The 13900-nt window shown below is 47.0% G+C and overlaps 1 protein-coding gene across 4 annotated transcripts in view; it reads right to left on the minus strand.

The window, feature by feature from the left end:
* Positions 1 to 4214: 4214 nt before the first annotated feature.
* Positions 4215 to 13900, minus strand: part of WDR37 (WD repeat domain 37) — a 55256-nt gene continuing 45570 nt past the window's right edge. For all 4 annotated transcript variants that reach the window (XM_061179707.1, XM_061179709.1, XM_061179708.1 and 1 more), the window contains 3 exons: positions 10197 to 10331; positions 9628 to 9742; positions 4215 to 6713 (listed from right to left, as the gene is read on the minus strand). In XM_061179707.1, the coding sequence (XP_061035690.1) occupies positions 6582 to 6713; positions 9628 to 9742; positions 10197 to 10331 (382 nt within the window). In that variant the 3' untranslated portion in view covers positions 4215 to 6581. The remainder of the gene's footprint in view (positions 6714 to 9627; positions 9743 to 10196; positions 10332 to 13900) is intronic.

Genomic DNA, 13900 nt, shown 5'->3' on the forward strand with positions numbered 1-13900 from the left:
CCTGGTAAATGAAATCCTTATTACATTTCCCACTTTAAAGCCAGGATTTCCAAAATGTATTTGACAACAACCCAATTTTGACAGCATAACACTCTGCCTTTTGACAATTTCCTTGGTGACAGTTTTTTTTCAAGAACATTATCTTGGAAGAAAACTGGCTTTGTGTTTCCTCCCATGGGAGGTACACACTGACTGAAAATCAGACATTTTAGAATAAAACTACGTTTGTAAGCGAAAAAAGAAAATAGGGTTATGCAATAAGCTTGAGACTGACATAGTCAAAAATATTACTCCAAATTTCCCCATTTTACCAGCATTCACTTGATCCATCTCTGGAATAGCACACACTTTCTCTTTAGAATTGTTTATATTACTCTTTTGATTATATGATATTAGATACACTAAAGGAATATTTGTAGAGATACTTAAGTTATAAGTGTGAAAACTGGAACACACACTTGTGTGTCCACTGTCCAAATCAGGAACTGGACATTGCCAACTCTGGGCTCTTCCTGATCCCACCCTTTCCTCCTACTCCACCCTCTCTCCTGGCCTAGAAACGACCATTTGGAACACTGGGTTTTCATCACATGAAATACTTAGCCATGATCACACGTGTGTGGCTGGGCTGACTCGTGCCTCACAAGGTTTCATACATATCAACAGTTGCACGTAGCTGCACGTGGGTCACTCATCTTCTGTTATGTAATATTGTGCTGTGTAGATATACCATGATTTGCTTGCCAGTCCCTGTTGATGTGTGTTGGGTTGTCCCGTGTTTGGTGCTACGACCTTGCATATGTCCCCTGGTGCACAAGTGCAAAAGGTTCTCCAGGACGGCAGCTCTCAAACTGCACACGAGCTTAAACAAATGAAAGTCTGTGTAAAATGCAGCTTCTTAAATCCTAACCCAAGAGATTCTGAGTCAGTGGCTCAGGGGTTGGACCCAGGAATCTTCAATAGACAGGCAAGGACTCCCGACATGACACTTTAATAAACTATGTCCCTACTACACACCGAGTGACTGCACATGTCCAGACCTACAAGAGAGTGTTTCTGATTTGCCATATCCTTTCATATCCAAACCAACAATATTTATGTTTTCTCTCTTGTGACGTACGTATTCACGTCTGCTACCCAGTTCCCCCATTCTCTCGGATTCTGTTGTGCGCTGTCTGGGATGCTAACCCTTTGTGAATTATATGTTGCAACCACTCTGTGGCCTACTGTTTCACCCTTATAAGGAGTCCTTTAACACATAGATCTTTTCATTTTTCGTGTAGTTGAATGTATCAATCTTTTCTGGTATCGTTAATGTATTTTTAGGTAGTTGTTTAATAAACACAAAGTCATAAAAATATTCTTTTTTTTAATGTTAGTGTTTTGCCTTTAACATATAATGCTGGAATTGATTTTCTTTTGGTGTGAGGTAGGGATCCAAATTCCTTACCTTCTTCCACATGAATAACCAGTAGTACTAAAACCATTAATTAAATAGCCACTTTCTCCCCACTGATCTGTGATTATATGAGCTGAAATATTTCAGGTTTTCATATATGCATGAATCGATTTTGATCTCTTTCTGCTCTACTGGTCAATTCCCCATCCTTGTGTGAACCCCTCCGTGTATTTACTATAGCCCTGCCAGGCTTGAGGTAAATCTTTTTTTTTTTTCTTCTCCTTTCTCACCTCCTCTTTTCTCTTCTTGAGCATCTTGTTAACTCTCGCCTTTGTTCTAATAAATTTAGGAACCAGATTGTCCAATTCCTCAAAAAACCCTGGGGTGATCTGGATTGGAATTGCATTGAATCTACTTGCCAGTATGAGGAGAACTGACATTTTTACAATATTGACTCTTCCTATCAATGAACATGATGATCTGTCACTGTATTTGTCTTTTTTAATGTCTATGTTAAAGTTTTAAAATATTCCCATGGATGATTTCAAGCCTCTTTTTATTTTTGTCACATTTTTCCCAATAGGTACCTTATGTTTTTGTTGCTAGCATAAAATGGGAACTTTTCAGATACTGGGTGATATATTTCAATGGTTCTGAAATTTTTAACACTACAAAAAGAAATATGTTAAAAAGTCACTTCTGTCCAGTTCTTATTTACATTTCCCAGCCCCTTACAGTAACTTTTAATCATTTCTTTTTTACCTTTCTAAAGTGTTTTTTTTCTTTGTGGTTACCCTTGAAATGTCTCTATAAATATTTAATAACTTACAGACTTAATCTTTCAAACCCCCAGCCAAACAAAAATGCACATTTAAACCACAAGCTCCGGTCAGGTGTAATTTGGCACAGATGTCTGCCGGCGCGCTGGTCCATTTTGAACCATTCCTTCATGACTTTTTCTTCTTACGGTTCCTCCTTGAGAAGTTCCCTTAGGGAAGGAGTACTGGTGAAAACTGCTTTTGTTTATTCCCCAAGCCATCATTGCACACACATTCCTCAAGGAGGTCTTGCCAAGCACAGAATTCTACTTATTTTCCCTTCACACTCTGAAGCACTTGGCATTATTTTCACGAAGACGAACTACTGGAGAGAGACGGACTTTCTCAGTTTTAGTTCCAAAATTTCCCAGGAGGGATCCTGACGGCCCCGTTTGGGTAGTGGAGCATAAAATGACGGCTCGCTTGGCACCCAGGTGGGAGGACACGGTTGTGGGGCGGTGATGACAAGGGGCCCAGCAGTAGGGAGTAACAAACCTCAGTCTCTAAACTGTGGCTGAAATTTCCCAACACATTCCCATACCACTGGGGGTGGGGGTGGGGGATTCTTGTCACTCACTTTAGCGTCCTTTAGGTACTGTGGGATGCCTGTGTGCTCGCAATGACGGGAGCCCGTGAATCGTCCTGACTGTGGGATAAAGAGCCCTGCCCTCCCCACCCTGCTGCCCCAGCTCACCCCTCAGCACAAATCCCATGAACTGGACCCCCGCCCCATCATGCTGAAGTGCCTGGCGCATGTGGAGTAAACCCGCTCTTCCCAAGGCCTGTTCAAGGACCTCCATCAGGGGCGCCCTCCCCCACTTGTTCTCGCCGCACCCCCCTTCATTTCCTGACACTTTCGTCAAACTTCAGGCTCCAGTTTGAATGTCATCTCTCTGGAAACGCCTCCTGGACCAAACTGCCTGCAGCAGCCCCTTGTGACTCTGCCCCAGCCCACACGGCACACAGCCCTCGGGGCGCCAAAGGGCTGCTCAATCTACTTGCATTTTGACCAAAAGCTGCTTAAAGACTGTTTTAATAAATTTGATTTTAAACTCACAGCATTTTTATGATTTCCTTTGCAGCCTCTTCCCATGATATGGACTACATATCGTATGCTGCATATAAAACAGGGGTGCTCCCAATTTTTGGAATAATTTCCTTGACTTCTAACTTATTAAGGGAAAACAGAAAACCTATGGATAATGAGGGCGACACGTCTTAATGGCATTTTGATGAAATCAAAGCAAGTCTTGCCTTCTTAATTCTTTACACTAACATGCAAACTTTTAAAGGTAACTGAAGATATAATTATGAAACCTAGACAATACTCACATGTTTTTGAAGAGTAAGGTAAGGGAGTAATCGTGGAGAATTTCTGCCCTCTGGGGACTGAACGTGCCCTCGAGGCCCATGCAAGGTGGGCAGCGAGGCCTCCTGGTCCGAGGCAGTGCTGGGGCAGGCAAGAAACGCCGGGCAGAGCCCTGCCACCTGCCAGGTCTCCCAGCACAGGCACGGCTCCATCCACGTGGGTGAGAACAGAACGGTGAACAGGCGGCTGCAGCCAATCCTTATTTGCATTCTCCCATGGAAAACAGGCCTACGTTCTGTTACCGCAATTTTTTTTCAACCTTCAAACAAGCTTAACTGTAGTAAGAACAGGACAAGTGTCTTATGAAACTCTGAGGAACTTTGACAAATGCCTGTATTTTGTCAAATTGTTAACTCCCTTCAGAAATTTTGGGGTGGTGATGCAGGAATGGAGAAGTGTAATGTGGATCATTAAATTATAGCATAACAGATAGAAAATATAACACAATTGAGCTTTTAAGTCTAAAATTAAAATTTTTTAAGTGGGCAATACTATAATTAATTTGTTTATCTTCTACATCATTGTGATGTTCAATAGCCATTAACAATGCTTTACCAAAGCAAAAACATGAAAAAGGGCAAAATAATAAAAAAAAGAGACTCCTAAAACAACACTTTTACAACAGTAGTTACAGAACATGGATTTTTAATGAATTTCATACTGCACTGAAGACACTGAACACTTAAAAACAATTACATCAACACAATAAAAACAACTGCTTCTACCCAACACTGATAAATGCACACCTTCTCCCCAAAAGAAACTTTTTTCACAGATTTAAGCAACAGATGACTTACATAGGATTCTTCAGATTCCAAAACAGGTACAGAATTTTGGCTCTGCATAAGCTGATGTGCAGTGGTTGAGAAAGGGCGCCCCTTCATCCAACAACATACCTCTCATGAAATTCTCCATCAACACACAGTTTTCAGTAACCACCGATCTCTTTCTGTTATTAAATGAAATTCTGGACATGTCGGCACATGGACAAAACCAATTCCACTTCTAAACGCTATTTCAGATATGATCAAGGCAGCTGGTCACACAACTTCATTTCAGACACACACATGCACAAACCCGCGGACACTCACACGTGCACACACACACACTCACTACCCCCATCTCCTTCACGATGCCTGAAGACGTCCCTCTCAGCCATGGTGGCGGGTCCTGCTCCTGAGAAGGGCCGAGCCCTGGGGAAGAACGGGAAGGGGGCAAGGGAGACACGGCTGCGAGTGGAGCCTCGTCTGCACAGGCCACGTGGCCGCACACACATATGTTTACACGCTTCCAATTTTTTAATCCAGCAGAGATCTGGTTCTTAAACCTGGCTTAGCGATCTGCAGACATTTCCCAACGTTTCCAAAAGTAATTCTAAGACACTCAGACGTGAGAGTGAAGCAGAAGAGGAGCCGGCATGTGCGGACAGCCCTGCTGTGGAGACCCCAGAAGGGCAGGCGGCAGCCTGCGCCGTCCTGACCCTGGTGTTGGGGAACGTCAGACTCTAACAACCAGCTCTTGAGCTGCTGTTGTTATAAAGCTGCCCTAAAACTCTTGCTGTCTGTCCCTCGCTCTGGTTCTCCCCGGCCCCACCCTCCTGCCCGGCCAGGAGTCATCTCAGAACCAGACCCGATGACCCAGGGCAAGAGGCCTGAGATGGTCTACCGCAGGCCCTGAGGCAAGGGAGCCATGGGCGAGGCGCCATCTCTAGGGACGCTCTGCCCGTGACACCACAAAACGGAAGCGGTGACCGGGACTGGGTCATCACGATAGTTTCCAATGTCACACTCCGGTGCCTGTCCTAGCGCTGGCCTCCAAGGGTTACATATGTGAGGGGGGCACTGAGATGTCTTATTATCAGACTGTAACTCAACAAGAAACATGGCTCACGAACACCAGGTAGAAAGTCCCAAGAAGGCGAGACTGACAGACTCCCTGGCAGAGGGGGCACCGAGAGCCACCTGCCGCCTGGGAGCTGGCAGCTAGTGAGGAAGGAGCCTTTCCTCTTCAGGTACGTGGGCTGCGCTGGCCTCTCCTGCCTTCTGAACGAACTCATGTTCCAGCTCTAGATCAAAAAGTGCATGAACCAGGTAACAGTGACACCCCAAGTTTTCCAAATACTTTGCTTTTGAGGTAGTACTCATTTATTTGCATTATTGGCTCTCAAATACCACCCAGAAAGTGAACCCACTTGGAAACATGCAAACCCAAGGTGTAGAAAATAAATAAGGTTTGTTTTCAGGTAGCAGGGCCTTCTAAAAAGGTCAAGTCACATTCAATGGATAAGTCATTTGAAACTTCTAAAAACTGTTTATAACCATAGCTATAAACTAAAGTGCTTTAAATTTTGCTTAATACCTGGAATCAGTGATTAGAATCATTATATTTTAGAATTTGCTAGTATGAGACTTCAGGAGATTGAAATGATTTTCTATAAAAAGAGCAGAAACTCTTTCTTTTCAAAATAAACTATCCAAATGTTGCAAATTCAACATTCTATGCTTTTTTTTTTTTTTTAACTTCTAAAATCCAAGTTGATTTTACAGAACTGTAACAGAACACAGACGTGAAGCTGAGTTAACACACGCTGGAACCCCACGCAGACCTGAGCGTGAGGTCCCTGCTCGCTCCGGCCAGGACAAGGCAGAAGCGGATCATCGTTCCAGAAACGTGGAGACCACTGACATCTCCCAGTGAGAACAGGGTTCATGTTTCACTTGCGCAGACGCCACGCCCTCCTGTCACCCCAACACACCCAGGGACTCAACACCAACAGCCGCGGGAGGGGCTCCACCTCTACGGCCCGTGATGCCAACACACACAACACAGAAATAAACAACAGGGGCCACTCTGGACGCTTCATGCAGGCTGGGTACAGCTTGGAGAGAGCACACACCTCCCGTTCAGCATCCACCACCCACAGCAACGGCTCCCCAGCGCCAGGCGAGCCGGCAGTCGCAGTCCCTGGCTGCCGAGGAGCCTCAGAGCGGTGCCCTCACTTCTCCTGCAGCAGTGCCGGGATGTTGATATTCCAGCCGATGGCCTGCCGGTCAAAGCCGCAGGTGAACAGGTTGCACACGGGATGGTCCTCGCTCCAGGCCGAGCCACACACCATCCTCCTGTGGCCCTGCGACCAAGCACACAGCACAGTCAGAGCAGGGCTCCCCAAGCAGGACCAGATGAACCACACACGCCCAAGTGACCCAACGGAAATGAGAGCCGTGAACACAATTAGTCCAAGTGACACCTCCTGTGTTGCTGGTGGAGAAGCCTCCACGAAACGAGGGGTTGGAACACGGATGAACTCAGTGAGGCTCACCAGCGCCTCAGATTTCTTTCTTCAAGAAAAGGAGTCAGGGCTTCCCTGGTGGTGCAGTGGTTAAGAATCCGCCTGCCAATGCAGGGGACACGGGTTCAAGCCCTGGTCCAGGAAGACCCCACATGCCGCGGAGCAACTAAGCCCGTGAGCCACAACCACTGAGCCTGCGCTCTGGAGCCCACGATCCACAACTACTGAGCCCACGCACCACAACTACTGAAGCCCATGCACCTAGAGCCCAAGCTCCGCGACAAGAGAAGTCACTGCAATGAGAAGCCCGTGCACAGCAACAAAGAGCGGCCCCTGCTCGCTGCAACTAGAGAAGGCCACGTGCAGCAACAAAGACCCAATGCAGCCAAAAATACATAGATAAATTAAAAAATTTATTAAAAAAAAAAAAAAGGAGTCAGATCACAGTCAACAGGAAGAATACATAAATGGTCACTTTGGAAATTTTTAATGAATAAATGAGGCTGGGTGACATGTGGGAAACAGTAAATAAAATTCACTCAAAGACCCCAAATACCACTTTAATAAATAGTCGGCTCAGGTAATAAAGGAGCTAGAAATATATATACCTTTGGTGCCAAATAAAACAAGGACAAAATAGATGACCTTTCAAGTAGATTCCCGCCACCTTCAGGAATTCAGTTAAATATCAGAATGTTGGAAAAAATATTGCAGATAACTTGGAAAGTTTATAGCAGATACATACACTAACATGTTACTATAATATCATACAACAGGTACAAGAGGTAGGATTCAGAAAAGCTGACAGAAATTCTATAAGTAAAAGAAACTCTCGGGACTTCCCTGGTGGCACGGTGGTTAAGAATCTGCCTGCCAATCCAGGGAACATGGGTTCGAGCCCTGGTCCGGGAAGATCCCACATGCCATGGAGCAACTAAGCCTGTAAGCCACAACTACTGAGCCTGTGCTCTAGAGCCCGCAAGCCACAACTACTGAGCCCCCGTGCTGCAACTACTGAAGCCCGTGCTCCGCAACAAGAGAAACCACTGCAACAAGAAGCCCGTGCACTGCAACGAAGAGTAGCCCCCGCTCGCCACAACTAGAGAAAGCCTGTGCGCAGCAACGAAGACCCAACGCAGCCAAAAAAAAAAAAAAAAAGCTAAATAAATAAATAAATCTATTTCACCTACCACTTTAGGAGGAAATTAATTCAAGCACAACAGAATTCTACAATTCCTACAAGGCTGAATGTTTACAGACAATTAAAAATGAAACTGTCTCCATGGAATTAGTACCACCAAGAACTGCTTGGAACTCCCTCTTTCTTGAGGAAGAAGATTCTCAAAGCCATGAAGGGATCTGGGCTCCTGGGTCAGAATGCAGACCTCACATGCTGTACAGCTGTTCTATTTAACACTGAGGCCCACCTAAGAGAGAGAATCCTATCTGGTTAAGGTGCAGCTTAGGTGCTGCATCGGTGATACCCAGCAGTTCGCAAACGTGAAGCTGCCTGGACAAGCAATTCATGGCTTTGTTGGGGTGGTGAAGCTTTCCTGAGTTATTCTAATTTCGTGAGTAGTTTGTCTATGAAGTGCACTCAAGGAAAACAAAGCTCCATAACTAACTTGGGACGGTACACGTAAGAGCTGCAAAAGGGAAGACATGGCTTTGTCTGAAGGACAGAGGACCTCTGGGAAGCTGGTGCCACTTAGAGCAGAGGTGTCTTCCCTATCTACCAATCTACCTGCCCACCTGCCTCCAAAACCGCCCTGGGCCCGCGGCTCAGCAACCGCTGCAAAGTTTTCCCCAGGACAAGGCGGAGGAGAAGCGGAGGAGACTAGGGGTGCAGACACACTGACTGCAGGGTCAGGCACAGACCCTGTTGGAAACAACAAGGGACTGGCTGACCCACCACACAGCTTCCACTGTGAATGCAGAAAAGGCCAAAGAAAGCCAGGGAGAGAGTGGGTGTGTGTGGGCTCCACGGAGCAGAGCCTGTAGGTGCTGCCCGAAAGCAGGAGCTTCGTCCACTATAACTCCACCTGCTGCCCGCTGGCGCTGAGACTGGGCCCTGAACTTGGACTTGCCCAGGTTCCCAGGTGCACCCCGCCCCGATATGCTGACTCAGCAGGTCTGAGCTGGTGCTGCGGAGCCCCAGGCCCCCCAGCGAGACCAGTTCCTGCACTGTGCCGTCCGAGTTGAACCAGGAGCGACCCCTGCCTCACGAGAAAGTGCATCTAAATGGAGACATGACCGCCACGGAAAGGTGCCTCCAGGACCCACGACCACCGCCCCCACAGGACAACGGCACACGCCTGCCTGGAGGCGAGTTCAGCTGCTGTGCCCAGGGAGTTCTGAAACGCAGCTGGGAGACCAGGAACTGAAAGCCTGATTATCTCAGTTTAAACTTAAAAGCTGCTGCTCAGCTCAGGTATCAGGCAATGTTTCCAGCTTTCAATTTTATGCACTCCAAATACAGACTAAGTACTTCCAATGGAAACCCAGCAACCAAAGACTTAGTAAGAAAATGAGTGTAAAAATCGTGAATATTTTTCTATTGACTATACGTTGAAATTATGTTATTTCAGATACATTTGGTTAAATAAAATACAGTTAGAATTAATTTCTCTCTTTTTGTGAAGGGCTATTGGAGCACTGGACACGCCCGGACTGGCTGGGAGTTCCCATCCATCAGTGATGCTGGGCCTGGGACCCCAGGCTCCCTGTGAACAGACTCGGCCCCAGCACGTACCTGCCGACTGCTGCGTGGGAGCCTCGCCAGCCGCACGCCCGACATGTCAAACAGCCTCACCTGGCGGTTGTCGTGGGGGAGGGCAATGATTTTTTGGCCAACGCACACATTGATCCTACAAAGAGATAAAATCAGGTTACATACAAAACAATGACAGCACAAGTTTCTGAGTTTATAGATTATGATGCAGTAAGGGATTTCATACTATTCACACTTCAAGGTAAATCACACCAGCAAACCACAGGTATTATCTGCCTAGCGCATCAGGAAACAGGCCAAGTTACTTACATGTAACTTACACGTATGTACTACTCAGTAACCTTTGGCCATAAATGGCTCATTCTTATTCTTACAAAGCTCAATACACCAACCTGACTTTACACCCAAGTTTCAGTATTTATAGAATACTAGATATGCATTAGAGAATCAATAAAAAATATTTTCCCGGGAGTCTAAACCACTTTTCCCAGGGCTCTACCAAGTAAACACAAATTTACATGGAGCAGACACAAGCCACAAGGCCCCCTTCAAGCCACACTAACGGTTCACGTGAGGAGCACTGCCGTCACCTGTTGATGGCAGAGTCCGTGCGGATGGTCGCGATGGGGGACCTCATGTTCTTCAAGTCCCAGACCTTCACGGTGCGGTCGTCGCTGCCGGAGACCACGTTATCTCCTACGGTGAACACGGCAGAGGTCACGGTGCTGCAAGTAAAGGACACAGGGTCAGAACCTCGTCAGGAAGTTCCCATCCACACTGCGTAACACACATGCTCTTGCTGCCAGAGGCCCTGGCAGGTGGGTGGAGATGTGAACGCTGCGAGTTGTGTACCCCGCTCACTGGCCCTCCCACCTAAACCTCCGCTGGGCATGCAGCTGAGCACAGCTGACCTCTCTTACTCAACCTCAACTTCTCCAGACAACGGAGCAAGGAAAGGCTCCCAGAAGAGATGGACTAGATTAGACAGAACCTGCCAAAATCTATACAGCAGACGATTAAAAAAAAAAATCCATCCCAACTGCAACTTTCAATCAATTTAATCAGAACACTGGAAAAAATTTCATTCCAACAATAACAAAAACCAATTTTAAAAAAGATATGAACAGACCTCTCCAAGAAAGGTTTACAAATGGCCGATAGGCCCATGAAAATTTGCTCAACATCATTAATCATCAGGGAAATGCAAATCAAACCACAATGAGCTATCACCTCACACCTGTTAGAATGGCTGTCATCAAAAAGACAAGAGATAAGCGTTGGGGAGGATGTGGAGAAAAGGGAACCCTTGTGCACTGTTGGCGGGAATGTAATTGGTAAAGCCACTAAGGAAAACAGTGCGGAAGTTCCTCAAACAATTAAAGACAGAACTACCATGTGATCCAGCAATTTCACTCCTGGGTATTTATCTGAAAAAAACAGAAACACTAATTCAAAAAGACACATGCACCCCAATGTTCATAGCAGCATAATTTACAATAGCCAGGACATGGAAGCAACCTAAGTGTCCATCAACAGATGAATGGATAAAGAGGATGTGGTATATATATATACAATGGAATGTTACTCAGCCACGAAAAGGAATGAAATCCTGCCACTTCTGACAACGTGGATGGACCTGGAGGGCACTATGTTAAAATGAAAGGCCACGTGCGCCACAGGGAGAAAGGCGGAAGTGAGGGTAAACCTGAACAGCAACCTGATAACCCACCTGAACTCCCTATCTGAAGAACAAGGACATCGTAAGGGCTTGAGCAGAAACGAGGTGTTGCTGCCCCTTAGGGCCGAGGCACAGCGCTGTCTGAGCAGCTCGGCCATTGGCCAGGCTCTGGGGGTAGATGCCTCTGCTGCCTGTGATTTCCCTGTGGACTCGAGGCCTCAGGAGGTTTGGCCAAGTTAAATTTCAGTTAACATTCTGCTAAATTAGTGGGAAAAAATCCCCACAAAAGCTCGTCTAACTCTATGTTAATGAAATGCTGAAAGACATCAGGTTCTCAATAAATCACGACCCTGACAGGTATTGTAGGGCATCAAAGGGAGAAGCCGGTGAGGCCATCCTTCTGAAGGCCCCTCCGACGCACGTCCCTCAGGGGCGGGTGGGAAGGCTCGGCTCCGCCAAGCTCCCACTGCCTCATTTATCTTGCTGCCGAGAGCAGCCGAGTGTGTGCCTCCAGCTGACGGCGCGGCACCTACTCACCACACACGCTGCGCAGACTGGAACGTTCCGCTCCTTCCATGGGCCTCAATCAACACAGCGCCCAGAGAGCTCGTGCTCGTCTTTAGGACTGACAACTGTCCCCCAACCACACAGTAACACGGCTGCTTTGTGTAACAATCTGCCGAAATTTTCCAGCAAAGTAAGGAAATACATGATGTGGAAAATGCCAGCCTGGGAGACACGGAGGTAGCGACTCCTCTGGCTCCCCGTTGGGCACCATCTGCAGGGCTCCTACCTCTAATTCTTAGGACGTAGCTTCCGACGGAGCAAAGTGACACTTTCCCACCTGAAGTACAAGCCAGAGGAGCAAGCGCTCCAGAAACAGGGACCCAGGCTGAACCTTTGTGGCTCTTCCACCTTTGGGGAGACCCCAGGAGGCATCGGGTGGCTCTTGCCTGCTTAGGATCGCGGCAGGGCATGTGAAGTGCAGTCCCACAGATGTGACATGACACACGGACCAGAACGCCTTTCCGCACCCGCACACAGGAGACCCGTTGTGACTGGTGCTGCTTGCAGGGGGTCGGGCCACCGCCTTCCTTCCTGACCACTGGCTTCCAAGCTGTGCCTTCCAAGCTAAACGTCCCACAGAGTAACAAGTCTTCGGCAACACCCAGGATCTCAGAGAGCACTGCCCTTCCGATCAGGAGTGCTCTTCAGAAGTTAGAGACTCACGTCTCCTGTGTTTCAAGATCTCTGATGCCTGAATGAGAAATAGAAAACTCATCTCCAAATGAAACACACTTCTGGAGAGTCCTTGAGGGCCAGCTCCCAAAAAAGCAGACCCTGAGATAAAAAACATTCAAAGGAAAAGTCAGTTTTGCATCACACATAATTTTTCAGGATTTAAAGTCCAACTGCTCCTGGAAGAAAGCAGGGAACGCACATAGCATGCAGGGCCTCGGTCTCACTTGTTATTTTCTCTCCAGCTGCCCTCTCCAGGGTCAGTCGAGAGTTTCCCAACTCACCTCGCGACGGGCCTGAACCACAGAACTGCTTCCTTGATAGACTGCACACCTCCCGCGTGCCAGGTCCCGCTTCCCACAAGAGAACACGCAACAGAGGGGCGCGTGACAACGTCCCCACAGCCCACGCTGGCGGAGGACACAGGTGCGCTGCAGGGCCAGGCGCTGTCCTAACACCAATACTCCTACCAACGGCACCCATGCCAGAGCTCTGGGGACGTGCCCGCCATGGCCACAGAGAGGGGCTCCAAGGGGGGAGTCAAAACAGCACTGCTATTACTAGGCTAAATTCTCCTCAGCATTTTATTAACCGAATTAATAAGAACCTTTTCCACAGATTATTCAAAGATGACAGGTCCACACAACCTGATTTAAAATGATTACAGAGAAGTTAAAATCAGTAAGGTTGATACAATAACTTCACACTTGCAGTATCAAGGGTCAAGACTCTGATTTCCTTTCTGTGAAACCTGGTCATGATTTCATTCTTACTAAACAATGTAACAGTCAAGCATAAGTCAGATTTGAACGCTGCAATTATATCAATAATTTAAAGAAATCTGAGAGGAATGTATTCCACTTAAATGAGGGGGGGAGTGATCTCCCTCAAGTTTTTTAACGCTCCATCCCCTGGTTTTCTGAGTCCAAGAGTTTATCTGCTTACATGCTCATCAATTAACAGCCAATGTCCCAGTATCAATGTGACGTGATTCTGTGCATAAAAATTGGGAAGTAAAGAATTTCAAAGGTTTATTTTTTAAATCTTCCAAAAGGAAAACATCTGTTCATAAGTTTTTAAAGTAATATGATATAAACAAGCCCTATTCATAAGATAAAAGTCAGAAATATATTAGGAACTACAAGATTTTTACTCTCAAATACATTAGTAGATTGGCCCTAAATTGCAAAGTTGGAGCCAGCGGGCCCGGCCTGGGTCTGTGGGGATGGTCCCGGGGCTGGGAAGGCACCTCTCCTTCGCTGGTATAATGAGGAGTCCACCCGAAGCGTCTCTCCCACCAGAGTGCGGGGTGACTCCCCTATCGCTGGACAACAGGTGCCGGAGGGTCCTGACAGCCCGAGGTCATGTGCAAATGTG

This window comes from Eubalaena glacialis, chromosome 2, assembly GCF_028564815.1.
Source record: "Eubalaena glacialis isolate mEubGla1 chromosome 2, mEubGla1.1.hap2.+ XY, whole genome shotgun sequence".
In the NCBI taxonomy this organism is placed as follows: Eukaryota; Metazoa; Chordata; class Mammalia; order Artiodactyla; family Balaenidae; genus Eubalaena; species Eubalaena glacialis.